General features: G+C 47.3%; 1 protein-coding gene across 11 annotated transcripts in view; it reads left to right on the top strand.

Annotated features, from left to right (window-relative positions):
* Window positions 1-454: 454 nt before the first annotated feature.
* The window catches only part of LOC122552177 (adhesion G protein-coupled receptor E3-like), a 71,021-nt gene continuing 46,115 nt past the window's right edge, over window positions 455-25,360 (top strand). For 9 of the 11 annotated variants that reach the window (XM_087983448.1, XM_087983447.1, XM_087983445.1 and 6 more), the window contains exons 1-3: window positions 455-570; window positions 11,811-11,903; window positions 22,309-22,467. In XM_087983448.1, coding sequence (XP_087839574.1) covers window positions 537-570; window positions 11,811-11,903; window positions 22,309-22,467 — 286 coding nt within the window. In that variant the 5' untranslated portion in view covers window positions 455-536. Of the gene's footprint in view, window positions 571-11,810; window positions 11,904-22,308; window positions 22,468-24,839; window positions 24,973-25,360 lie in introns of those variants that run through there. The other 2 variants (XM_087983438.1, XM_087983446.1) reach the window with 2 other exon arrangements.

The raw sequence follows: 25,360 nt of genomic DNA, 5'->3' as shown, positions 1-25,360 counted from the left end.
AAAGGCTGGAGGGGGAGAACAGAAGGCAGGCCACCCAGGAGGCCTCACAGCGCCGGAGACCCGGGTTCAATTCCCGCCTCAGGCGACTGACTGTGTGGAGTTTGCACGTTCTCCCCGTGTCTGCGTGGGTTTCCTCCGGGTGCTCCGGTTTCCTCCCACAGTCCAAAGATGTGCAGGTTAGGTGAATTGGCCATGGTAAATTGCCCAGAGTGTTAGGTAAGGGGTAAATGTAGGGTTATGGGTGGGTTGCGCTTCGGCGGGTCGGTGTGGACTTGTTGGGCCGAAGGGCCTGTTTCCACACTGTAATTTAATCTAATCTAATTGCCTGAGGAGCATCGAAATAAAACACTGCACCTTTAACAAAACAAGCAGCCTCACAGGCTGACCCAATGAACGACAGACTCTCCTCCCCCTTTTCGGGTGGGTCTGTGACTACAATTGAAGTGCTGCCAGATGGTCTCAGTGCTGGAGGAGAGAGTGCAGTTACGAGGCTGAGAGAACGACGAGACTAACTGGGAAACCCTCCTTAAGGAACCATGACCACCCGGTGCAGCATCCAGCTATTACTCGGTATGTACTGACTGGTCAACACGGGAAAGATTATAGTGTCTTATCAAAGCTATATACTGCTGGGTTCCCTCTGTTGTATTATTACTCTATTGTAATATTACTTCTCTCTCTCTCTCTAATGCACATGTACAATCTCTCTCTCTCAACACGAGAAAAGATTATTTCTCACTCTGTTCTGAACAGTTTATCCGACATTTTCATTCTCTCCCTCTGTCAAGATTCTTCGTACGTCCTGATGCATGTGCTTTTTTTTTTAATTTCAAAAATATGCTTTATTCTTAAAACTACTTTTGTATATTTACATAGTCACAAATGCACTTTGGTTCTGTACAGTCGCAATTCACGGAAACAGACAAAACACTGGAGTTGTGATTCTATCCAAACAAACCAAAGGCATCTGTTACTTGAACAAGATAATGATGCTTACACAAGAACACATTATTACAGTAAAGTGTAATAATTGCTTCTTGCTTTCTCTCTCTACTACTCTCCCTGAGGCATGGGGACCCTCAAATTAAACCAGCATCATTCCTCCCCTCGCTAATGAGAGAGAGCTGCCCTATCACCCTGGTAGGATTATGGAGAGTTTACCATTTCCCTTTCTGTTTTTGCTTCCCTGATTGCAGGTTGTTTCTTTAATTTATGTATCAACCCGCTGTACACCCCATGACTGTGTTTCTCTCTTTTCACCCCTGTCACCTTCTTTCCTTCCTGCCTTCAGAAGCCATTACTCAACAAATCCCATACTTTCCTCTCTGTGTCTCTCTCTCTCTCCCCCTCTGGTCCCTGCCACTCTGTCTCAGTTGTGAAAGTGTTTTCCAGTCAATCTGAAACAACCGCGATGATTAATAAGTATCTGTGGAGCTGACCCACGGGGAACAATGAATGTTTGTTTATCCCAAGTCAATGTCTGGAAAAGGGTGAAGAGTGAGTGTTGAGTTAGCGTGGAGTTTTGTGAAGGCTCGGATTGCAGGAGGTGTGGGTTTGTGACCGTCTGCACTGAGTCAGTTAAACCATCCATCAGAACGGTGATCCTCTGGACTGAGTGAAACACAGGCAGAGGTGTTGGATTACAGTTTCTGTAGAAATCGGAAAACAATAATTCAAAACTTAGCAGACTTTTCATTGGAATTGTTCCTGAGCTGCATGTGTGAAGATTTGTGAGAGTACTCCACATGGTTTTCTGGGGAATGTGTCCCTGTGATGCTGCTTGTCCCAATAAGGATCAGGCTCCATCAGGGCTTTAGTTACTCCTGACGGCAACTGAGGGGAGTGTGTCTGTCTGGCTGTGTCTGTGTATGTGTCACTGTGTGTGTGTGTGTGTATATGTGTGAGAGAGAGAGCAGTCAAGTCACTTAGTGTGTGTGTGTGTGCAGAGTCAGTATTAATTCACCCGATGTGTGTTTGTGTGATATGCGCACATTCAGTGTTAGTCACATGTTTGTCTGTGTGTGTGGTGGTGCAAGCAGTCAGGTCTGTGTGTGTATGTCTGTGGATGTGTCTCTCTGTATTTATGTGTGTGTCTATCTGTGTATGTGTGTGTAGTTGTGTAGGTGTGCATAAGTTTCTGTTTCAGTGATATGTTTGTATCTGTGGGTGTTTCTGTGTGGATATGTGAGCGTGTGCCTTTGTATATCTGTGTGTGTATTTTTACATGTATATGTGTGACTATGGGGCTGTCTAAATGGATATATACCTGTGTGTATAAATATGTGCATTTTTTTTGTCTGTGTCTGTGTGCATCTGTGCAGGTGTGTGGTCTGTGTGTTTATCGGTGTGTGTATCTCTGTATGCATATCTGTTATCTGTTTGCATGTGTGTATTTCTGCATGTCTTTGCGTGTGTGAGCGTGTGTGTGTATGTCAGTGTGTACCTGTGTGTAGCTGTTTGTGTTTGTGTGTTTCTGTGTATGTGAGTGTGTGTTACTGTGTGCCTGTGCCTGTGTGTGCGTCTTTGTCTGTGTGTGCGTCTGTGTGTACATTTTCAGAATGTGAGAGCCTCTTGCTTACTGTGGACCCCTCCAACATGGGAAGGCTGTTGCTGCTGTAACTAACACATTGGATTTGGCGGCACAAATCCGGGAACTCTCCCACCTTGAGCACTTTGCTGTCAATTTCTCTGTGAGAAATTTCAAATCGATAGTCAACTCATTGAGCGATGGCTATTAAGTCCCAAAGTGGGACTTGAACTCGGGGTGTCTGGTTCAGCAATGGACCCCCAAGCAGAACGGACACTCTTAGGAGAGGGTGGAGGGGAGTGAATCTGTGGAACTCAGAGGCCAGGGGAGGCCAAGTCATTGAGTGTATTTAAGATGGAGATAGATCCGTTCTTGCCCATCAAGGGGATTGAGGGAGGTGAAGGCAGGAGAGTGGAGCTGAGGAACACAACCACCATGATCGTACAACGGGGCAGAAGCGATGGGCCGAATGGTCTAATTCTGCTCCTTTTTCTCAATTCAGTCATGGGATGAGAGTGTCACTGGCCAGGCCAGCATTTATTGCCCATCCCTAATTGCCCAGAGAGCAACCACATCGCTGTGGGGCCTGGAGTCACATGTAGGCCAGACCAGGTAAGGATGGCAGTTTCCTTCCCTGAAAGACATCAGTGACCCAGCTGGGTTTGATCATGGATTCATGGTCAGCATTAGACTCTTAATTCCAGATTCTTTTTATTATTAAATTCAAATTCCGCCATCTACTGTGGTGTGAGTCAAACCAGGGTCCCCAGTACGTTATCTGGGTCTCTGGATTAACGTTCCAATGATAATACCAATCGGCCCCAGTGTGTGGCCATATTTGAGGGTCACATCCTGAGATCTCCCAGCCTCAGTACCCCACACACTTCCCTCTGAATAAAAGTCGAAAGCTGTGGCTAATGGACAAATAGTTGATGTAAAGGGACAATCTCTTACAATCGGGGGCAACGGGCCGCCCAGTTGCGGTTTCTGTATATTGGGGTTGGCCCGTTATTCAGGAGGGTGTGCCGTGCTGCCTAATCCAAGGGTTGACGTGTGGCACCCTCCCCCTCCCCTCAAGGTGCCCTCTCACCTCGCCCCCTCCCATCGAGGCACTGACTCCAGAACAACTCCAGATGTGAGCTCCCCTGAATCCCTTCTCTCATGGAACCAGAGCAGATGGACTTGGCCAGTCCGATCCATCATGGTACCTGATGAGGAATGATCAGGGGGGTCAACACTGATCTTAACCCCCCCCCCCCCCCCCCCTCCACTCGCCAACACATGGAAACCAGCTCAGATTCCCCCCACTGAGGTCAGCACACTCACAACAAGCAAACTCACTGGGGAATCTACAGCCCACCCACCAGGAGAGATCTGCAGGGGGTCATCCCAATGTGGAACCTTCAGACCAAAACACCAAGACGTGGCAAGTTGCACAAAAATCCAAGAACAGGACATGGTCGGTGAACTGGGCCATGTCTCATGAACACTGTCCATTGACAGGACAGGGTTCACACACTCAGGGCTGTCCCCCTCATTGAGTGGCACTGACTACATGTTATCTGTTTTATAGCACGGGGTTAGATACAGAGTAAAGCTCCCTCTATACTGTCCCCATCGAACACTCCCAGGACAGGGACAGCACGGGGTTAGATACAGAATAAAGCTCCCTCTACACTGTCTCCATCAAACACTCCTGGGAGAGAGACAGCACAGGGTTAGATACAGAATAAAGCTCCCTCTACACTGTCTCCATCAAACACTCCTGGGAGAGAGACAGCACAGGGTTAGATACAGAATAAAGCTCCTCTGTACTGTTCGTATTAAATACCCCCAGGAAAGGGACAGCACAGAGTTAGAGAATAAAGCTCCTCTACCCTGTCCACACCAAGCACACCCAGGACAGGAACAGTACAGGGTTAGCAACAGAGGAAAGCTCTCCCTACACTGTCCACATCAAACACTCCCAGGGCAGGACAGCATGGAGTTAGAGACAGAGTAAAGCTCCCTCTACACTATCCCTATTAAACACACCTGGAATAGGGACAGTACGAGGTTAGAGACAGAGTAAATGTAAGTGTGGTTGTTGTGTAGTGCTGGCTGTGGAGTAGTTCGACACTGTGAACAAGGGAAAGCATGTTGCTATGGGAGGTTATGTGACCCAGTGGGGAGTATCTCTGAGCCAGGAATCCATGGATGGGCTCCATTGTCCAGGAAAGATGTCCTCACGATGTCATCAAACATGGCGAGAGTGGGGACCTGCGAATCCTCCCAGCGTCTGACAGTCAGAGCGCGAGAGATTTTCTGTCCTCCCGTAGTGATAGGGGAAATATTGGAGCCTTCACTGTCCCTCTCCAGCAGCAAGCACACTATTTCCATAGCAACTCTGACTGAGTGAACTCTAACACACGTTCAGTAAACCGGGGCCTAGTCTCACGAGGCAGTGACAGAGGAGGGGTACTGTGTGATTCTGAACTCTGACCTCCCAGGTCAAAGGTCAGTGTCCAGCCTGACTGAGTAACTCCAGTACCCCTATTTCAATTGTGACTACATTTCAAATTGCAATCTGCATGCAGAAATCTCTTGTACCCAGTGCCTTCCTGCCATTCGCCAAAGTGTCTGCAAATGTTTCAATCCTGGCCTCGGGTGTACCCCAGCTCACCATTATCACTTCCCCAATTAAACTCTGCCTCGGTAAAGGTACACCCTTAAGAGGCAAAATCCTCTGAGCATCTCCTCTGCAAAGACCTCACAGAATCCAACACATTTCATTTAAGATGGGGAGATGATTTCGTAGGGCTAACATCACTGTGTTTCTAATCCAGAAACCAGGCTCTGACAGAATTTAAACTTGATTTGGAAATCTGGAATTACAGAGGGCGTCCCAGTAACGTTGACCATGAAACTGTCATCGATCTCCGTACAAAACCCACTGGTGCCCTCATGTCTTTTAGTGAAGGAGACTGTTGACCTTTACCTGACCTGGCCTCCATGTGACCCCAGACCCACACAACAACATGGCTGACTCTTAACTGCCCCTCGGTGCGAGCAAGTTGCTCAGTTCCAGGGCAATTAGGGAGGGGCAATGCCCCATGAAAGAAAACAGATCAGGAATGTCGGAAAAGGAAGAGGCCATTCAGCCCCTGCAGTCTGTTCCACCATTCAATGGGATCACGGCCAATCTGTGGCCTGACCCCATGGACCTGTCTTTGGCCCATATCCCTGAATAACTTTGCTGGAAACTATTTATCTGCCTCAGATTTAAAATGAATAACCGATCCAGCATCCAACTCCACTTGTGGAAGAGAGTTCCGATCCTCTCCCCCACTTTGTGCAGAAATGCTTCCTAACATCTTTCCGGAATGGTCTGGCTCCAATATTTCCAGTTTCTACACCACCTTCTATGTAGAGTAATAGGGAATGGGTTTGGGTGGTTTACTCTTCAGAGGGTCGGTGTGGACTTGTTGGGCTGAAGGGCCTGTAGGGGTCTGATTCCATGATGGTTCTTCAAAACACCAATGGATTTCGGCGCTTCCCCATCAGACAAACCCTTTCAACCCAGGAATCAAACGAACAAACCTTCATTGACCACTGCAAGTATTCCCTTCATTGTTAGAGTGTGTTGGAAATGTTTGGAAGGACTATACTTGCAATTATCCCAAACCCTCTGCCCCGAGGCCCTTTGGAGGATTAATTCACTGACTGGGTAGATTCTTGCCCAACCCATAGTTTCACATTTATGTATCAAGGGAGTTGAACGTCCTGCGCTCTCCCTGTCTGCTTGACCCAACTGAGTCTGGGGAACTTGTGCCAACTTCCTGGGGCTTGGCATCTTGGCACTGGCTCCAACACCAACTTTCTCAAACCTCCACAACGTCTCTATTACCGGGACAGCCAGCAGCTTGGCCATTAATCAATACGAAAATGCCTCCTGATTGTTCTAGTGGACATCAAGCACTGGACAGACACCAGAGTGGGCATCATTAATGTGCCAGGGGAGTGCACAAGGAATGTGATGCCATGTTTGAGTCTGGCCCATGGACACTCCGATGGTCCATGGTTTTGTTTCCCACTTGCCTGTCTCTCATCTTCCAGCTGCGTCGAGTGGCAAACCATTTTCTTGAAGTGGGGCTGAACAGCGTTTGAACAGAACCCGAGAACTGAGGGGTTAAACTGCTTCAGAGTAATTACCCCGTGATCTGTTGGACATGACAGATCATCGGAGATCTACAGCACCAACTTCCTGGGTTCTGTGAATTTCGTGATAATGATCACAAACGTACGTGACAAAATGAAATGTGAGGTCAGACTGAACAGTCCTTGTGTCTATTTAAGGCTGCGGTCGAGTGATTCTTGATCAACTGAGGAATCGAGGGTTACGGGGAAAGGGCAGGGGAATTGAGGAATCGGTCATCGAGGAAAAAGTGAGGCCTGCAGATGCCGGAGATCAGAGTCGAGAGTGTGGTGCTGGAAAAGCACAGCAGGTCAGGCAGCACCCGAGGAGCAGGAGAGTTGACATTTCGGGCATAAGCCCCTCACCAGTCATAGAGCCATCCAGCCCCCTCGGTCCAACCAGCCCATGCCGAATATAATCCCAAACTAAACTAGCCCCTAAACTTGCCGGCGTTTGGCCCATATCCCTTCAAACCTTTCCTTTTCATGGACTTATCCAACTACCTTTTAAACATTGTAATTGTCCCCACATCCATCACTTCCTCAGGAAGTTTACTCCACACACAAACCACTCTGTGTAAAAACATTGCTCTTCATGTCTTTTCTCAATCTTTCTCCTCTCTCCTTAAAAATATGCCCCTAGTCTTGAAATCCCCCCATCCTGGGGAAAACACACCTGCCTTTCACATTATCTACACCCCTCATGGTTTTATAAACTTCTCTCAGGTCGCCCCTCAAACACCTACACTCCAGTGGAAAAAATCCCAGCCTCTCATTATAACTCAAACCCCCCCATTCCCATCAACATCCTGGTCAATCTCTCTGTCCCCTCTCCAGCTTAATAATATCCTTCCTATAACAGGGGGACCAGAACTGGACACAGTCCTCCGGAAGAGGCCTCACCAAGGCCCTGTACAAACTCACCATGTCCCAGCTCCTATACTCGAAGGCCTGACCATTGAAGCAAGCGTGCTAAACACCTTCCTAACCCCCCTGTCTACATGCGACACAAACTACACAGAATTATGTCCCTGCACCCCGAGGTCTCTCTGTCCTACGTGACCTCATTGAATGGTGGGGCAGGATCACAGGGTGTATTCCTCTGCCTATGTCTTATGGTTGTTGTGCCCTTGAACCACTATCCTTATCACTGGGATATGTCCCAAATCCTGCAAACCCCTTCCTCAGGAGAGTCAAGGACCACGATAACGCAACATGATGGAGCTATTCATTGGAGTGTGTGAGGAATCTCACAGTCCCTCTCTATTCTCGGTTCCAGCCATTGCCCGGGTAACCCTGGCGACCATTTTGCAGTCAACGTTCAGCTCCCCCTTTCTCTGGGAGGAAACTGAGTTGCAACCAGCCACAGTTCCCTGTTGCTTAATTGAATACTGTGATCTTTACACATTTGATGAGATCATCTTATGCAGACAGGTTTGACCTGTCTCCTCTGGAGGTTAGACTGTCTGTGGGGAGCTTGCACGTTCTCCCTGTGTCATGGTAAATGACAATCAATGTTGACCAATTGTCATTTCTAGTGAAGGTACAACAGTTTAGTGAATGTAATACCTTTATAATTAGTATCAACGATTCATCATAAATCTAAATTAACTAAATCAGAGAATCTCCAAAGTAACACCAGAAAGGAATGATTAGAAAAGCTGGCATTTTCTGTCTGTGTAGAGTTTGCACATTCTCCCCATGTCTGCATGGGTTTCCTCCCACGGTTCAAAGATGTGCAGGTCAGCTGAATTAACTGTGCTAAATTGCCTATAGTGTTCAGGGATGTGTAGGTTAGGTGCATTAGTCAGGGGGAAATGTCGAGTAATAGGGTAGGGGAATGAATCTGGGTGGGTTACTCTTCGGATGGTCAGTATGGATTTGTTGGGTCAAATGGCCTGTTTCCACACTCTAGGGATTCTATGATTAGGCGACTTAACCCAAACGGGTGAAACCCTGGGGGGGGGGGACTTGTCCAGGTGGATGTGGAAAGGACTGGGGCGGGGGGGTGGTCATGGCTTAAAAATAAGGCAGCGCCAACATAAAACAGAAATGTGGAACCATTTTCTCTCAGAGGGTGGGGAGGTTTTAGAATTCCCTTCCTCAAAAGGCACCTGGATGCAGAGTCTTTAAATATTTTCAAGGCGGAGGGAGATGGATTCTTGATGACCGAGGGCAGGTAAGATTATCAGGGGATACGTAGGAATGTGGAATTGAGGTTAAAATCAGAGCAGCCATGATCTTATAGGATGGGATAGCAGAATTGAAAGGCCAAGTGGCCTATTCTTGTGCATTGTTTGTATATTCCTTTGTTGTTCCTATGTTTGTATGTTTGCATGTTGCTTTTTTCACATTTGTATGTTTACATGTTATTCATGCATTTATTTCTCTGCTGTCCGTGTGTCTGAATGTGTTGGCATCTCATTCATGTTTTTTAATGTTTTTATCACATATTTTATAACTTGTTATTTGCATGTTATTCGCATGTTCATGCGTTTGCATGCTGTGCATGTTATTTGTATGTTATTCATATCGTGTATGCTACTGCTCGGTACTTCATATGCTATTTCCAAGTTGTTAATGTGTTTGTATGTTGGCATGTTGTTCATATGTTAGTTGTATGTTGTATGTGTGTATAATCATAGCAGAACAGCCTTACAAGGTGAAATGGGCTTGTCAAATGTAGAAGCTGGAAATGTAAGACACAGCCCTCAGTGATGGAGTGATTAATGCTGAAAAACCCAAGAGGATATTTAAATGCAAGATGCTGGGCTTGATCTCAACAGTGTCCTGTGCGAACTCCGCAGTTGCAAGTTGCTGTTGAATGCCCCATCCCTCAGGCCTTAGACATGACTGTGCAGATTGCTGTAAGTATCAGAGCTGTGGCCCATTGCTCAGACTCTTGCTGGAAGGCGATGTGAGAGATTCAGCATGGGACGGAGAATTGCACCATCTCTCTCTCTCTCTCTCTCCAAGCTGGGAACCAATGGGATAGGCTGCCCCCTGGTGGACCGAGTGGGACAGCAGCTCCACCAGAGGGAGAGAGGCAGGAGGAGTAAAGCTGCAATGAAGATCTTTCTCATTGAGTTTCCGCCTCCTTTTCTCCTTAAAAAAACAGGGGCTTCATTTAAACATAGAACATTACAGTGCAGCACAGGCCAAATGGCGACCTGTGGAACCAATCTGAAGCCAATCTAACCTACACTATTCCATTCTCATCCATATGTCTATCCAGTGAGCATTTCAATGCCATTAACGTTGACGAGTCTATTCCTGTTACAGGCAGTGCGTTCCCCACCCCTACTACTCTGAGTAAAGAAACTACCTCTGACATCTGTCCTATATCTACCACCTCTCAATTTAAAGCTATGGCCCCTCGTGTTAGCCATCACCATCCAAGGAAAAAGGCTCTCACTGTCCACCCCATCTAACCCTCTGATTATCTTATATGTCTCAATTAAGTCACCTCTTAACGTTCTTCTCTCCATTGAAAATAGTCTCAAGTCCCTCAACCTTTCCTTATCAGACCTTCCCTCCATACCAGGCAGCATCCTAGTAAATCTCCTCTGCACCCTTTCCAAAGCTTCCACATCCTTCCTATAATGCACTGACCAGAACTGTACACAATACTCCAACTGCAGGCACACCAGAGTTTTGTACAGCTGCAGCATGACCTTGTGGCTCCGAAACTTAAACCTTCTACCAATTAAAGCTAACATACCTTATGCCTTCTTAACAATCCCTATAAACCCAGGTGGCAACTCTCAGGGATTTATGTACATGGACACTGAGATCTCTTTGCTCATCTACACTGCCAAGAATCTTACCATGAGCCCAATACTCTGCATTCCTGTTGCTACTTCCAAAGTGAATCACCTGACACTTGTCCCCATTAAACTCCATTTGCCTCCTGAGTCCAGCTCTGCAGCTTATCTATGTCCCTCTGTAACCTGCAACATTCGGCACTGTCCACAACTTCACCGAACTTAGTGTCATCCGCAAATTTACTAACCCCTTTGCAAATGACGTCAACATTAGAGGTGTAGTGGACAGTGAAGAGGGTTACCTCAGATTACAACAGGATCTTGACCAGATGGGCCAATGGGCTGGGGAGTGGCAGATGGAGTTTTATTTAGATAAATGCGAGCTGTTGCATTTTGGAAAAGCAAATCGTAGAGGGGCTTATACACTTAATGGTAAGCTCCTGGGGAGTATTGCTGAACAAAGAGACCTTGGAGTGCAGTATTATAGCTCCTTGAAAGTGGAGTCACAGGTAGATAGGATAGTGAAGAAGGTGTTTGGTATGCTTTCCTTTATTGGTCAGAGTATTGAATACTGGAGTTGGGAGGTCATGTTGCAGCTGTACAGGATGTTGGTTAGGGCACTTTTGGAATATTGCATGCAATTCTTCTTCTTGGAAGGATGAAACTTGAGAGAGTTTAGAAAATATTGACAAGGATGGTGCCAGGGTTGGAGGATTTGAAGGGTTTGAATAGGCTAGGGCTGTTTTCCCTGGAGTGGCGGAGGCTGAGGGGTGACCTTATCGAGGTTTATAAAATCATGAGGGGCATGGGTAGGATAAATAGGCAAAGTCATTTCCCTGGGGTGGGGGAGTCCAGAACTAGAGGGCATAGGTTTAGGGTGAGAGGGGAAAGAGTTAAAAGAGACCTAAGGGGCAACTTTTTCACGCAGAGGGTAGTGCGTGTTTGGAAGAGGAAGTGGTGGAGGCTGGTACAATTACTGCATTTAGGAGGCATTTGGATGGGTCTATGAATAGAAAGGGTTTAGAGGGATATGGGCCAAGTGCTGCCAAATAGGACTAGATTAATTTAGGTTATCTGGATGGCATGGACGAGTTGGAGTGAAGGGTCTGTTTCTGTGCTGCCCATCTCTGTGACTCTCTGACTCTGTGTGTTGCTTCGCCCTGGCTTCCTTTGCATCGTAGGTCACTGACTCTCCCTCCTGGGACTCCACACGGTGTAGGGAGACCTGTAACATCGACAGGAACTTTACTGCTTCCACCTCCAGTGCTGTGGGAATGTCGTTACCATTGCACTCAAGTGGACTTCTCCCATCGGCTAAATTAGTGGGGTTGGTTTTTGTCTTATAGTGATTTACTTCAACAACGTGGTGATACAACATGGAGGAGAGGCAACAAATTGTGGGAAAGGATTTTACCTTGGAGCAAACAGAACTTGTGTTGGTGAGTCATTGCCCAGAGCTTCACTCGATGGCGATATTTCTTTCTTTCTTCGATGAATGGTCAGCCCAGTTACTCCAAGTAATGCAGAGGAGTTGACTGAAGCCATTGAGCCAGACAAATTAGTTACCCCTTTAGGTCCCATTCAGGGGGGGCTCAGGGGCTAGGCATCATTGAATCTACATTTCAACACCAACTCCAGAATCTTAATTACTCTCAATGACTTGGCCTCCACAGCCCGCTGCAGCAACGAGCTCCACAGATTCACCACCCTCCAGCTGAAGGAATTCTTCCTTATCTCAGTTCAAAAGGATTGTCCCTTCACTGTGCCCTTGGGTCCTGGTCTCTCCTACTCTTGGGAACATGTTTTCTACATCCACTCTATCAGGCCTCTCCGGATGCTGTACGTTTCAATCAGATCCCCCTCCATTGTCTTTTTAAACTCCATCGAGTACAGACCCAGAATCCTCAGTTACTCCTCACATGACAAGCCCTTTGCCCCCAGGATCATTCCAGTAAACCTCCTCTGGATCTCCTCCAACACCAGCATACACCTCCTCAGACACTGGGTCCAAACCTGCTTACAATATTCTCAATGTGGTCTGCCCAGAGCCTTATCCAGCCTCAGCAGGACATCCCTGCTCTTGTAGTTGTGCCCTCTCTAAGTGAATGCCAACGTTGCATTTGCCTTCCTAACCATCACCTGAACCTGCATGCTTTTGAAAATTTGAAAAGAAAAAAGTTTTGGGATTTTTTTAAACAAAACTAATACAAAATACTGTAACCACTTCACAATATAAAGCAACATCAATATAAATAAAGAAGACAAACTATTAATCTACTCTATAGACTACCAAAACACAAAGTAAGATATAAGAAAAAAACTCTATTAAAAAAAACTACAACACGTTGCATAACTAACAAAACAAAGAGGATGAATAAATACATAAACCTTCAAAATAACATTATATCAACTCATAACACGACCCATATTTATATGGGATTCTTCCTCCCAGGGGCCCCCGAACCAACAAACATCACCCTCACCGCTAAGCAAAGGCACTAGACAATATGGCCGATACATCTGCATCGGTGTATTTCAAGAAGGGCTGCCAGTTCGATAGAACACTTCCATTTTTTGGTGCACCATATTCGTAAGGAAGTCCAGGGGAATGTGTTCCATAATTATCCTATGCTAATTCGAAAGTCCTGGGGACTTTCTGATACCCAACTTGCTAAAATGTTTTTCCTCGCACAAAAGGGGAGGATATTAAACAGTTTCTTCCCCCGTGCATCTAGAGAAGGAAAATTTGGAAAGCCCAAAAAGGGAGACACCGGGTCCAACCCAATCTCTGTTCCTAAAGTCTTTACCAAGGCATTCACTACACTGTCCCAATATCTACGAATTGTATGACATGTCCACGAACAATGAATGAGAGTACCAACTTCTATTTTACATTTAGGGCACATTGAGAATGCTCCTGCCTTAACGTTTGCAAGTTGCTCTGGTGCTATATGGGCCCTATGAAGTATCTGCAATTGAATAGCTTGAGTCCTATTACAGATAGAGATCTTCCTGGCATTTTCCCAGATGTCGTCCCACATCTCTAAGGAGATTTCCACCCCTAATTTTTGAGTCCAGGTTTTATATCGCCGTTCCATATTCTTTGATACCTTATTACCTCGCGGGTGATAGAGAGTACTGACCGAGGGTGCACCCATTGGCCGAAGCGCACTCCTTTCCATATCCAGTTTATAAGGATTAGTCATCATGTGGTCTTTTTTTGTATGAAGTCTCATACTTGAAAATATCGAAAGAGATCCTTTGCTCGGCAAACCGAACTTCTGCCGTAATTGTTCATGACCTCCCCACCAAACAAATCTCCCAAGCAGGAGATTCCTCTGGACTCACAGATTTTAAATCCAGCGTATGTCAGGCCTAGCTGAAATCCCAGCATTCCCACTTTTGTAAATTACCCTCACCCTGTCGTATTATCCCCCAATCTTTGATTGTATTTAGGACAATCAGGCTTTTACAACGATCTGTGACAATTCTCATCTTATCCATAAACAATAGATTGATGAGGGGGCATTTTGATTGGGAAGCCTCAATATTGAGCCAAGTTGATTGTGAATTGCCAAGGGACCCAGTCAGCCACATATGATTGCAGAGAGCTCAGTTGGTCCTTCCTAAAATCCGGGAAATCTAGACACCACCTTTCTTGTGGGATTTATCTAATTTAATAAGGGGCCAGCTATGATTCCAAACAAAGGAACAAGTCAACCATAAAGCTTACGCAGCACCTGTTTCGGCAACATCAAAGGAAGCATTCTCATGGGGTATGATAGACGAGAGAGAATATTCATCTTAACAAAAGCTATTCTTCCTAATGGATATCGGGAGATCTTCTCAACGTTGGAGGTCCTGCCTTATTTCCTCTAATACATATGTATAATTAACTTTATGTAGCTGACCAAGGTAATAAAAATACCTAAATAGAAAAATTCCTCCCAGTGACCACCGAAAGGGGAAGTGGGATCCATCCGCAAAGTTGGATATGCTGGTAAGACCCCCTACCGGCATGACCTCTAATTTCATGAAAATAAAATTTTGTACCCTGAAAACATACCAAATAAATTAACCACTTGAATTCAGCAGGGCAAAGATGTCAATGGATCATTTAAGAAAAGAGTCATTTTACGCTTGCCTGATCCTACCTCCAGGGCCGTTATACTGGGGTCCGTTTGGATAGGTTCAATCAGTGGTTCGATTACTAGTGTAAATAATCATGGTGAAAGAGGGCACCTTTGACAACAGCCTCTGCCATCTCTAAAACAATCCGATCTTATGCCATTCGTAATCACTCCTGCTGTCGGGTCATTATATAACACTGTGACTCATTTAGTAAAAACCTCTCCAATACCAAACCGCGCCATGGTATAAAAAAGGTACGGCTCTCTGCCGGAGGAGTTACGGGGGTTCAGCTGGAGTACCACCCATCTCCTCTACCTGGGGGTCTACCTCAGCCCGGCTGAGGAATCCTGGCCGGCCAACTGGCAGGAGCTGGAGGCCAAAGTCTCGGCTCGCCTAGGCCGCTGGACAGGACTGCTCCGAGTGCTATCTTACAGGAGTCGAGTGCTGGTCATAAACCAGCTGGTGGCCGCCATGCTGTGGTACCGGCTGGTCACTTTGGTCCCTCCTCTTGGCTTTGTCGCTGGCATCCAGAGAACGTTGGTCGATTTCTTCTGGGACAAAAAGATGCACTGGGTCGCCGCGCAGGCTCTGAGTCTCCCTATTGAGGAGGGCGGTCAGTCGCTGGTGTGCGCCCGCACCCAGGTCGCGACGTTCCGCCTTCAGACCTTGCGGCGATACCTTTACGTCGAGCCTCCTCCTAGATGGTGCGCCCTGGCGACGTATTTTTTCCGCCAGGTGCGTAACCTCAACTACGACACGCAGCTCCTGTTCGTCGACCGTGACGGTTTGCAGGTCGCCCTCAAGACGCTGCCTGTCTTTTACCAGGACCTGATCACTGTCTGGAACATGGTCGAATCGCGTCGCGCCTACCCTCCGGCTGGAGTAGCGGCTGTCGTCAGGGAGCCGTTGCTCAGGAATCCGCACCTCCGTACTCGCGGGTTCGAGTGGCTGTCGGAGGAGAGGGCCGCGGCGGCGAGGGTGACCAGGGTCGGGGACGTGCTGGGTGCCGGGGGCCTGGGCTGGACGCTGCCGCAGGACATAGCAGGCAGGGCGGCGGTAGACGTCCAGTACGTGGCCACCGCCATCCGACGCCTCAAAACGGCGGTGCTCGGACCCGACGTAGTACACCAGTTGGAGGACGCTCAGGTGTGCGGTGGGATCCCGTCCGAGCTCACCCCAGCCCGGACGGAATTTCACATTGGCCCCAAGGTCCCGTACTTCCCGCGGGAGCCTGTGCCCCACAACCTGAGCCGCCTCCGAAATTTTAACTTTGTTTTGTTTCGGGAGGTGAAAAGGAGAGCCCTGTACCGACTGCTGCTGCACACCATCCACCTCTTCTCCCTCATCCACCGTCCGGACACGCCTTGGCGTGCCCATTTGCCACCGGGCGGTGGGGATCCCCAGTGGAGGGCTCTCTACGCGGGAGTCCTCCCCCTTTCTCTCGGGGATCTGGGGTGGAGGGTGCTGCACGCAGCAGTCCCCTGCAACCGCAGATTGCGGTGGTTCACGGACTCCCAGCCCAACTGCTTGTTCTGTGGCGCTGTGGAGTCCGTGGACCATGTATATATTGGGTGTGGGCGTTTGCACTCCCTTTTTGATTTCCTTAAAAACCTTCTCCTCTGTTTTTGGCTGCACTTCAGTCCCACGCTCCTGATCTTTGGGCACCCGGTACGGAGGAAGGAGGGCAGGTCTGAAGACCTCCTCGTGGGTCTGCTCCTGGGCCTGGCCAAGCTGGCCATCAACAGGTCCAGGCGGCGGGCCGTGGAGGGGGTCGTTAGGGCCGACTGCCTGCCCCTCTTCCGCGGTTATGTTAGAGCCCGGGTGTCCTTGGAGAAGGAGCACGCGGTGTCCACCAACACCCTGGAGTTGTTCAGGGAGAGGTGGGCGCCGCAGGGAGTGGAGTGCATCATTTCTCCCTCCAACTCTATTTTGATTTAGTCCCTACCCTCCCCTTCACTGTTTTGATCACACAGCACTGTCCTTTGATGTGAAGGGCAGTGTTTGTCACTGGCCACCCGGGTGTTTTCCTGTCTTCCTGGTGGTGGAAACTGAATAAAGATTCGTGCACTTTGTGTCTTTCACTGTGTCTCACACCTGCACACACACACCATGGGTGCTGGGGATAAAAAAAAAAAAAAAAAAAAAAAAGTAAATCCCCCCCCGGCCTCTCTGGGGAAGAGGCACTGGCCCTTGGAGGAGAGGGACTCTCCAGCAGTGCGCTGGCGGTGCTGCCCCTCTCCGGGGGACGAACCAACGGTACCCCTCGAAAAAAAAAAAATAAAAATAAAAAAGGTACGGCCATTCCACCCAATCGAATGCTTTGTCTGCATCTAGGGAGACCACTAATCCCAGTATTACAGTTTGCTGGCAGACTTGTACCATATTTAACTCTCTTCTGATGTTAATAGTAGATCTGCAACCCTTAATAAACTCTGTCTAATCCTCTTTTATAATAAATGGCGAAGCCCTCTCCAGTCTTAATGCCAGCACTTTGGAGAGAATTTTAAAGTCCATATTTAATAAGGATATAGGCCTGTACAAGGTACAACTGTCTGGGGCTTTCCCATTCTTAAGGATGGGAGAGATATTTGCTTTACTCAGGGAGGGCGGGAGACAGCCCTGACTAAATGAGTAGTTGTACATGTTTATAAGTGGTCCGGCCAATTCATCTATAAACTCTTTATAACCTCAGTCTGAAATCCATCTGTCCCAGGCGTTTTGACACTCTGGAGCTGCCTCACCGCCTCCTGCACCTCCTGAGTTGTCAGGGGGGCATTCAAAAAAGACACCTGCTCCGAGGTTACGCCTGAGAGGTCCACGTTCTTAAAGGGGACTCCATCCTCCTCGCTCTGTCCTCACAGCCCTCCGACTGATACAGCCCAAAATAGAACTTTCTAAATGCTGCATTGGTCTTCTTAGGATCACAAGTCAAAGAACCAGCATCCTCTCTAATAGATGCAATGGATTGGGGAGCCTTTTTCTTTCTGGGAAGTTATGCTAGATACCTGCCCAGCTTATCACTGTACTCAAATAGTCTCTGCTTCGCAAACAGTATCTCCCTCTTTGCTGTTTGAGTAAGTGCAACATTCAAAATAGCCCTGAGGGCTGTAATCCACTGTAATTTAATTATGGATGGCCTCTCAACATACGCTGATTCAGCTGCCTTCAGCAGCCGCTGTTGTTCTCCCTTGTGTCGTTTCTGGGTCGCAGAATATGAGATCATCAAGCCCTGCGCATAGGCCGTGGCAGTCTCCCACATCACAGATGAGTTGCTGGCCGTGTCTAAATTAATACCCCAGAAAGCTTTAAATTTCTATGAAAAGTATTCTATAAACTTCCTATCCTTCAGGAGGAAAGGGTTCACACACCAGTACCAAGAGTCCATATTATTAATGTTAACCTTGACCTCCATATACACTGCTGCATGGTAGGGAACAGCTATATTCCCTATTTTACAGGATAGTATTGAATTCAGAAAGGTTGAGGGGACAAAAAAAACATGTCGATTCTGGTGTGGCACTTGTGTGGATTAGAATAAAAAGTAAAATCTCTACCCTCAGGGTGAAGACACCTCCACACATCTACCAGGCCCAGCTCCCTATTCAGACCAGCCAACTGCCTAGATCGCAGAGATATGCCCGCAGAGCTCCTAGGTATCCTGTCCACCTCAGGATCAATAATCCAATTAAAACCTCCCCCTATAGTTATGTGATGGACCCCGAGGGCCGTCAACCTGGAGAATGCAAAAGGATGTACCGGGGGGCAGTATACATTCAAAATCCTGTACTCCTCTCTGTATATTAGACCCTTAAGTATTATAAACCGCCCAGACTCATCTTTTATCTGGCTTAACGTTTGGAAGGGAAGATAGTTCCAGAAAAGAATGGCCACTCCCTTACTTTTTTGAGTTGGAAGATGAGAAGAACACCTGGCCAAATCCTCCATGCTGCAGCTTCAAATGCTCCTTATCAGTTAGGTGTGTCTCCTGTAAAAGGTCCACATCGACCTCCTTTTTTATTAAGCCTTGATAGTATCTCTTTCCTTTTAATTGGTGAGTGACTCCCTTTGATATTCCAGGTGCACCTTTAAACAAATGACTGGCCATGATCGTTCAGGAAAATCCAAGAACCCCCCCATCCCAGGAGGAAGAACCCCACTCAAAAAGCATTGAGTATAGACCACAAACAATTCACACAAATTTTAAAAATGCAACCTTTGAAACTACTAAAACAAAACTGCTAAAAACTACTCCTAAGAAATAGCAACATAAAACATAACGAAAAGGAGATTTTTTCCCTTTGTCCACAGGGTACACTTCTATCATCCCATAATCCCACCATGACTCCTTCCATGCCCTTGCCCCAGACATCGCAAAGCAAGATAAACAAATACCATATCATATAACAAGGAAATTAAAAGTGGCATCCAACCCGTCCCATCCCTAGGCATTCTTGGCAAAGCAGCAACATGAAATAAGATATACAAAATTACAATCGTGACATATATTAGAGGAAAACTCAGAAATCAAAATCCACCCCCCTGCACCCATAACCAAATGATGTCCATATAATTTAGGTCAATCAGTCTATTTAAGAGCGTCCAAAAATTATTTTGCTTTTTCCGGCGATCCAAGGTTATACACAAACCCTCGGTGGCTGAAGTGCAGTGTTGCTAGGTATCTCATGGAATACTGAATATTTAAATCCCTCAAGACACTTCTTTACCTCGTCAAACGCCTTGCTCTTGCATATCACAACTGGACAGAAGTCCTGGAACTGCATTATTCTGGATCCCTTGTATACCATAGCTTGGGGATCCTTCCCCAGAGCTCTGGAGGCCTCCAGCAACATTTGTTTGTCTCTGTAGTGCTGGAGTCACACTAGGACTGGGTGGGGGCACTGGTCCAACCTGGGCCTACGCATAGTTATACGGTGGACCCACCCAACCCACGCCTGGCCTACCTCAGACTCCAGCCTCAGCGGTTGTGGGAGCCATTGCTCCAAAAAGTCAACAAGCTGGCCTACTTTCTCCCGTTCGGGAAGGCCCGACAACCAAATATTCTTCCAACAACCTAGAAAATCGCGTTGGTCGTCAATCTGTTCTTCTAAGGCCTGGACCCGACGTTCCAGAGCCTGGACCTCACCCATGGAAGATTCAGCAGCGGCCTCAAAGGCCGCGGCTCATTGCACCTCCCCTCCTACACACTGCCCGAGTTTCTCGATTTTCCCCCGGACGTCCTGCAGAAACACGACTGAGGTCGAATCCCACCTAGACCGGGTCTCCTCAATCGAAGCGTCAATCTTCTCTCAGAGCTTGACGAACTCTGAGATCAGGCTCGCCTCTGCCGGTCAGTCCTCCGGGGGGGGGTGGCCGCAGACGCATCTGTTTCTGTGGGGTGGGGGTGGGGTTGGGGGTGGGGAGAGGGGTCCCGGCCTGTTGTGAACTCCATGCTCCTTTACCTTTGGTCATTTAAAAATATACCAAACTGCTAAGGTTTGGTGCAAAATGGCTATAGCAGCCTGGAAAAAGCTATTTTTAGTAGTTTAAGAGGTGCAGGGAGTGTAGATATGCCACTGTGCCTGGGTCCTGGGCAGAGCTCAGCAAACCTGGACTGACTGGGTCGCCGCCATCTTGAATCCCCCCCCCTCGAACCTGCATGTTAACCTGAAGAGAAATCCTGAATTAGAAGTCAGAAGTCCTTTTGTGCTTCAGATTTCTGAATCCTTTCCCCGCTTCAAAAATAGTCTATGCCTGGATTGTCCTGAGCAAAGTGTATCACCTCACATGTTCCCACATTGTATTCCATCTACCACTTGTTTGCCCAGTCTCCGAGCCTGTTCAAATCCTTCTGCAGCCTCCCTGCTTCCTCAACACTACCCGTCCCTCCACCTATCTTTGTGTCATCTGCAAACTTTGCAACAAGGCCCTCAGTTCCTTCGTCCAGATCATGAATGTGTAACGTGAATAGTTGTGGGCTCAGCACTGACCTCTGTGAAACTCCACTAGTCATCGACTACCATCTGAAAAAGACCCATTTATCCCCACTCTCTGCCTTCTGCCAGTCAGCCAATCCTCTATCCATACCAGTACCTCACCCCTAACACCATGGGTTCTAATATTATTATTATTATTATTATTATTATTATTATTATTATTATTATAATGAGTCTGGGTGGGTTACTGCTCAGAGGGTCAGTGTGGACTTGTTGGGCCAAATGGCCTGTTTCCACACTGTAGGGATTCTATGATTCCATGAAACTTGGTTGGCATAGATGGGATGGGCCGAAGGGTCTGTTTCTGTGCTGTATGACTCTGTGACTGCCTGTCTCTCTTAACCTTAACAAGGACATTAACAAAATTAACATTATTATTGACCACACATGAGCACTCTGCTCCTCTGGGCTTGACAAGTGAACACCATGGCACTGTAGGATTCATACAGACTCAGGAAATCTTGGAAATGGGCCCATTCCTTCCCAGTGGACATGACTGGACCCTTTCATTATGAACAGTTCACACACGCACCCAGACACACCCAAAACCACACACAACCACACGCAAATGCACACACCCACACACGCACCCACATACACACACACACGCAAATGCACACACCCACACACGCGCACACACACAGATACACACAAACCCACACATGCACATACCCACACACGCACACCCACACACGTGCACACACACAAACCCACACATGCGCGCACGCCCACGCATGCCCACGCACGCGCACCCATGCGCAAACGCGCGCACACGCAAACGCACACACCCGCACACCTACACACACTCACACGTACACACACCAAACACGCGCACACACACCCGCACACACCCGCACACCCACACGCACACCCCCGCACACTCACACGCACACCCCCGCACACTCACCCCCACACACTCACCCGCGCGCGCACACCCACTTACCCATACACACACACACAAAAAGTGAATCTCAACAGTAGATTTTTGTCAAGTCAGTCAAAGATAGGGTTCATCAGATTGATCACAAGGAGGAGCTATGTAAATTGAGTAAGGAATCTCTGGAGTTTAGAAGAATGAGGGGCCAATAGAAACATTAAAATAAAGAACACAGGAGCAGGAGAAGGCCATTCAGCTCATCGAGCCCGCTCCGCCATTCAATATGACAATGGCTGATCATCCAACTCAGGCCCCTGTTCCTGCTTACTCCTGTCACTCATTGATTCCTAAGAAAAATACATACCTCCTCAACTACATTCCTGATACAGTAGAATCCAGGAGGGTTCCTCCACCTGGTTGAGGAGTCCAAGGGTTGGATGTCATTGCCATTTTGGTCTAACATGAGGGAAAGTTCTTCACTTGGAAAGTGGTAAATCCTCAGTGTCCTCTGTGAAGTCTCAGCTGGTGGGTTTAGTCCTGGCTAACACCAAGGGATATATTGCAATTGGGAAGGCAAGTGGAGTGATATAGAGTCATACAGCACAGAGACAGAAGGTGACCCATGATCCTTATAGATCATAGAGAACAGGTTCAAGGAGTCCTACTCCCACCAGCTCTCATCTTTGTGGAGAGAGTCTCATGACTTACTCAGTCTTACTGCTCTCATCTTGCACTCAGCATCACTGCTGCTCCTTATTAATGTGCAGTCGGAGACAATTAATATTGACTGGCTGTCGCTACTCTTGTATTTTTTTTTTAAAATATACTTCCATTCATTTCCAGATGACAATGAGTGTGGTGAAACCGAAGCTGAATCATGGGCCCTGTGCGGTACCAACACAGAATGTCACGATACCCTCGGGAGTTTCTACTGTACCTGTAAGAAAGGATACGCCAGTGAATCAGGAGTAACTAACTTTACCACCATGACACACTGCCGAGGTGAGAACCCTCTGATGTATTGTTGCTTCACTTTGTGGCATGATGGGAGAGATCATTCATGTCAGTGCTCTTGGCACAGCTCAAGGAATAAGAGGTCATAGGCCCCATGGATTATAACTCACCTTCCAGAGACTTAATGTATTCAATAGACACATCCTCCTCATGTACAATGTTCCTCCATCTAATTACCTTTGGGATAGAAAGAGCCAATTGCTATTAATAGAACATGAAATTTATCTGTAAAATATAAAGTGTTTAGCAATCTTTAACCTCTGAGGAAGGGTCTGATTGACGTGATCTCATTGTCACCCATCTGTGACATGACATGGTTTAATGATCTGGTGACATCACGCTGTGATACTCAGAGTCATAGAATCATTCCGCTACGGAAACCGACCCTTCGGCCCAACCAGTCCATGCCAACCACAATCCCAAACTAAACTAGTCCCACCTGCCTGCCCCTGGCCCATGTTAGCTCCCACAGTATAACAATATGCTGGCAGCCATGGAACAATGAAGAATTCAATGCCCTGCTCTCAACATAATGTACACTGCACTAATGTACCTGGGCCCAAGCTGAGCAATTCACATGCACAGCTCCCTCAGCATGTCATGCTGCCAGAGGTCAGAGCTCAGTACAATGGAGACTGAGCCTGTTATCCTATTAGGTCATGTGAAGTGATATCATGAGCATGCCCTTAAAGGTATATTGCACATTGGCTGGAAGATGTCACACAATGCGGCCTAGTGATACCTTAGGCTCTGCTTTTCCCCAGTGACATCATGAGACATCCATCAATGGACATTTTGTTCAGGAGAGAGTAGCCCCTTTAAGAAAAAGTGAAACATAAATCTCTCAGAATATGGGCGCATGGAAATAATTCTGCTGGCCATTGTTGGACCCATCTCAAGTGACCAGTCCTCATAGTTGACCCAAAGCAGTGAGTGTTGCCATGTTTATTTAATCCTGGCCAATGGCTCAACCACCAAATGTTCAATGATCAATCAGGAGAAGGGTAAACCCCCTCCCTCCTCCTACCCATCAATCACCCCATCTCAAGCCCATATCATTGATGTTAACTGTTCGTTGCTGATGTTGCCCCTACACCCCCCCCCCCCCGGGTACATTCAGAGCTCTCCACCTTCCTTAGCCAGTGGCAGAGTGGGCAGCACAGTTGGCCAATCTCCTTGCTCCCCGCTGGCATCCAGCATCACCAACTGATAGATGGTTGGGCAACCATGATAGATTCATGAGGATGAGGCCATTCAGCATACCGAGACAGAAATTCACTTTGGGTGATAGCACAGGGTCCATCTCTGAAATGGCCCACCAATGCTCAGCCCTGTTTGTTCAGTAGCAACCAATAGATCCCAACCCCTCACGTCGGTGTTGGAGTGATATAAATTGTCACACTTCTCTCTCGCTCGATCAGAAAGGAGCCTCTGAACCTTCACAGCATCACTCCATTCAATCGATGATTCCTAAGTTCTCCATTTTAATAGTCTGGATCATAGTCCCACTCTGTGGCATGCCTTTCGATAGTCTATCTCCTGGAAAACTGTCCTTGCTCCCTACCCCAGAATCTCAAATCTGACTGGACGATCTTTGGTGAGGAGTTGGAGTGTGTTGGGTCGAGTGTATATCACTGAGAAATGATAAAGACATTCCACATCCACAGCGATCATCAAGGATTGAGCAACTTTTATAAGTTGAGCAAATGTTTGCTTCCTCTTTCTGCCTGGAATCTTCCCCCACCCCCATTGCTGGTGTTGGCTTCCAACGTAGAAAACCTCCCCACCAGGGGTTTCACACTAACGTACCTGGGAATATTTGAGGAAGTCTGTTTTAGTCCTACCCTTGGCACAATGGCCTGGTGTTGGTGAGCTGCTTGGTACGGGCTGGCATGTGGTGATGTAGATGGCATGTGTTGTGGAATGGCTTGTGTTGCATGAAGGGCACTGGGGCTGAGCAACCTATTGGCAACGCGTTAACATACGTGACTCGGTGCAGTCAGTTCAGTTGGCATGGCATGGTGGGCAATGTTGGAATCCGAAAACCCTAAGATGTTGTGTGCTGGAGCCTGGGGGAGTGGCAGGGTTGGTACACAGTTAATTGAGATGCATGGCCAAAAAAGGAATCATTCACTGACTGGGTGGGTGTAGTAGTCTGTATTTGCAGGTGGCATGATGTCTACTGTTGGCACACGTACTTGAGCATGATACTTACTGAATCTTGGTTACTTCCACATGAGTCCTCTCGGGTATTTTGTATTGCTGTTGTGTTGAAAGCTCCGTTTGGATCTCCCTGTGGTGGGAAAGATCTCTGATAATGAGTTTGAATGTAAAAGCCTACGTCTCACTATCTCTCACAGTTGGATAGTTCTGACCCGAATCTCGCTGCGCAAGTTCTCAAAGATCTCCATTCTCCATAATATTGGAATGTTCACCACAGCATAACAAAGACTTTTGAGGAGACGTCACACTGATAACAGTTTGTATTCGAGAGTAAACATTGACTGTCTGGAGTAATCTTCCAAATGATAAAGTAAACATTGACTCTTATCCACTTTCACAACTCCATCTCGTCGTAGTTCCAATTAAGATGTACAGAAATCACCTTCTTTTAATAACCGAGAAACGTTCACCTGAAACTCACTTGGAATATTATTCTTATTCTTCAACACTTGCCTCTAAAATGGTTAAAGCAACATCCATCCTCAGAATCCATTGGCCACTGTGTGTGCCATCACCCTGTTCCCCCTACCACCATCATATGGTGAATTATACAAAGAAATAAAGAACAAAGGGGTGGCACGGTGGCATAGTGGTTAGCACTGCTGCCTCACAGCGCCAGAGACCCCGGTTCACTTCCTGTCTGTGTGGAGTTTGCACA

The sequence above is a fragment of the Chiloscyllium plagiosum genome, unplaced genomic scaffold, assembly GCF_037043375.1.
Source record: "Chiloscyllium plagiosum isolate Xiang-an unplaced genomic scaffold, Cpla_swu_hap1 HiC_scaffold_45, whole genome shotgun sequence".
NCBI lineage: Eukaryota > Metazoa > Chordata > Chondrichthyes > Orectolobiformes > Hemiscylliidae > Chiloscyllium > Chiloscyllium plagiosum.
This window is presented reverse-complemented; position numbering and strand designations above follow the sequence as displayed.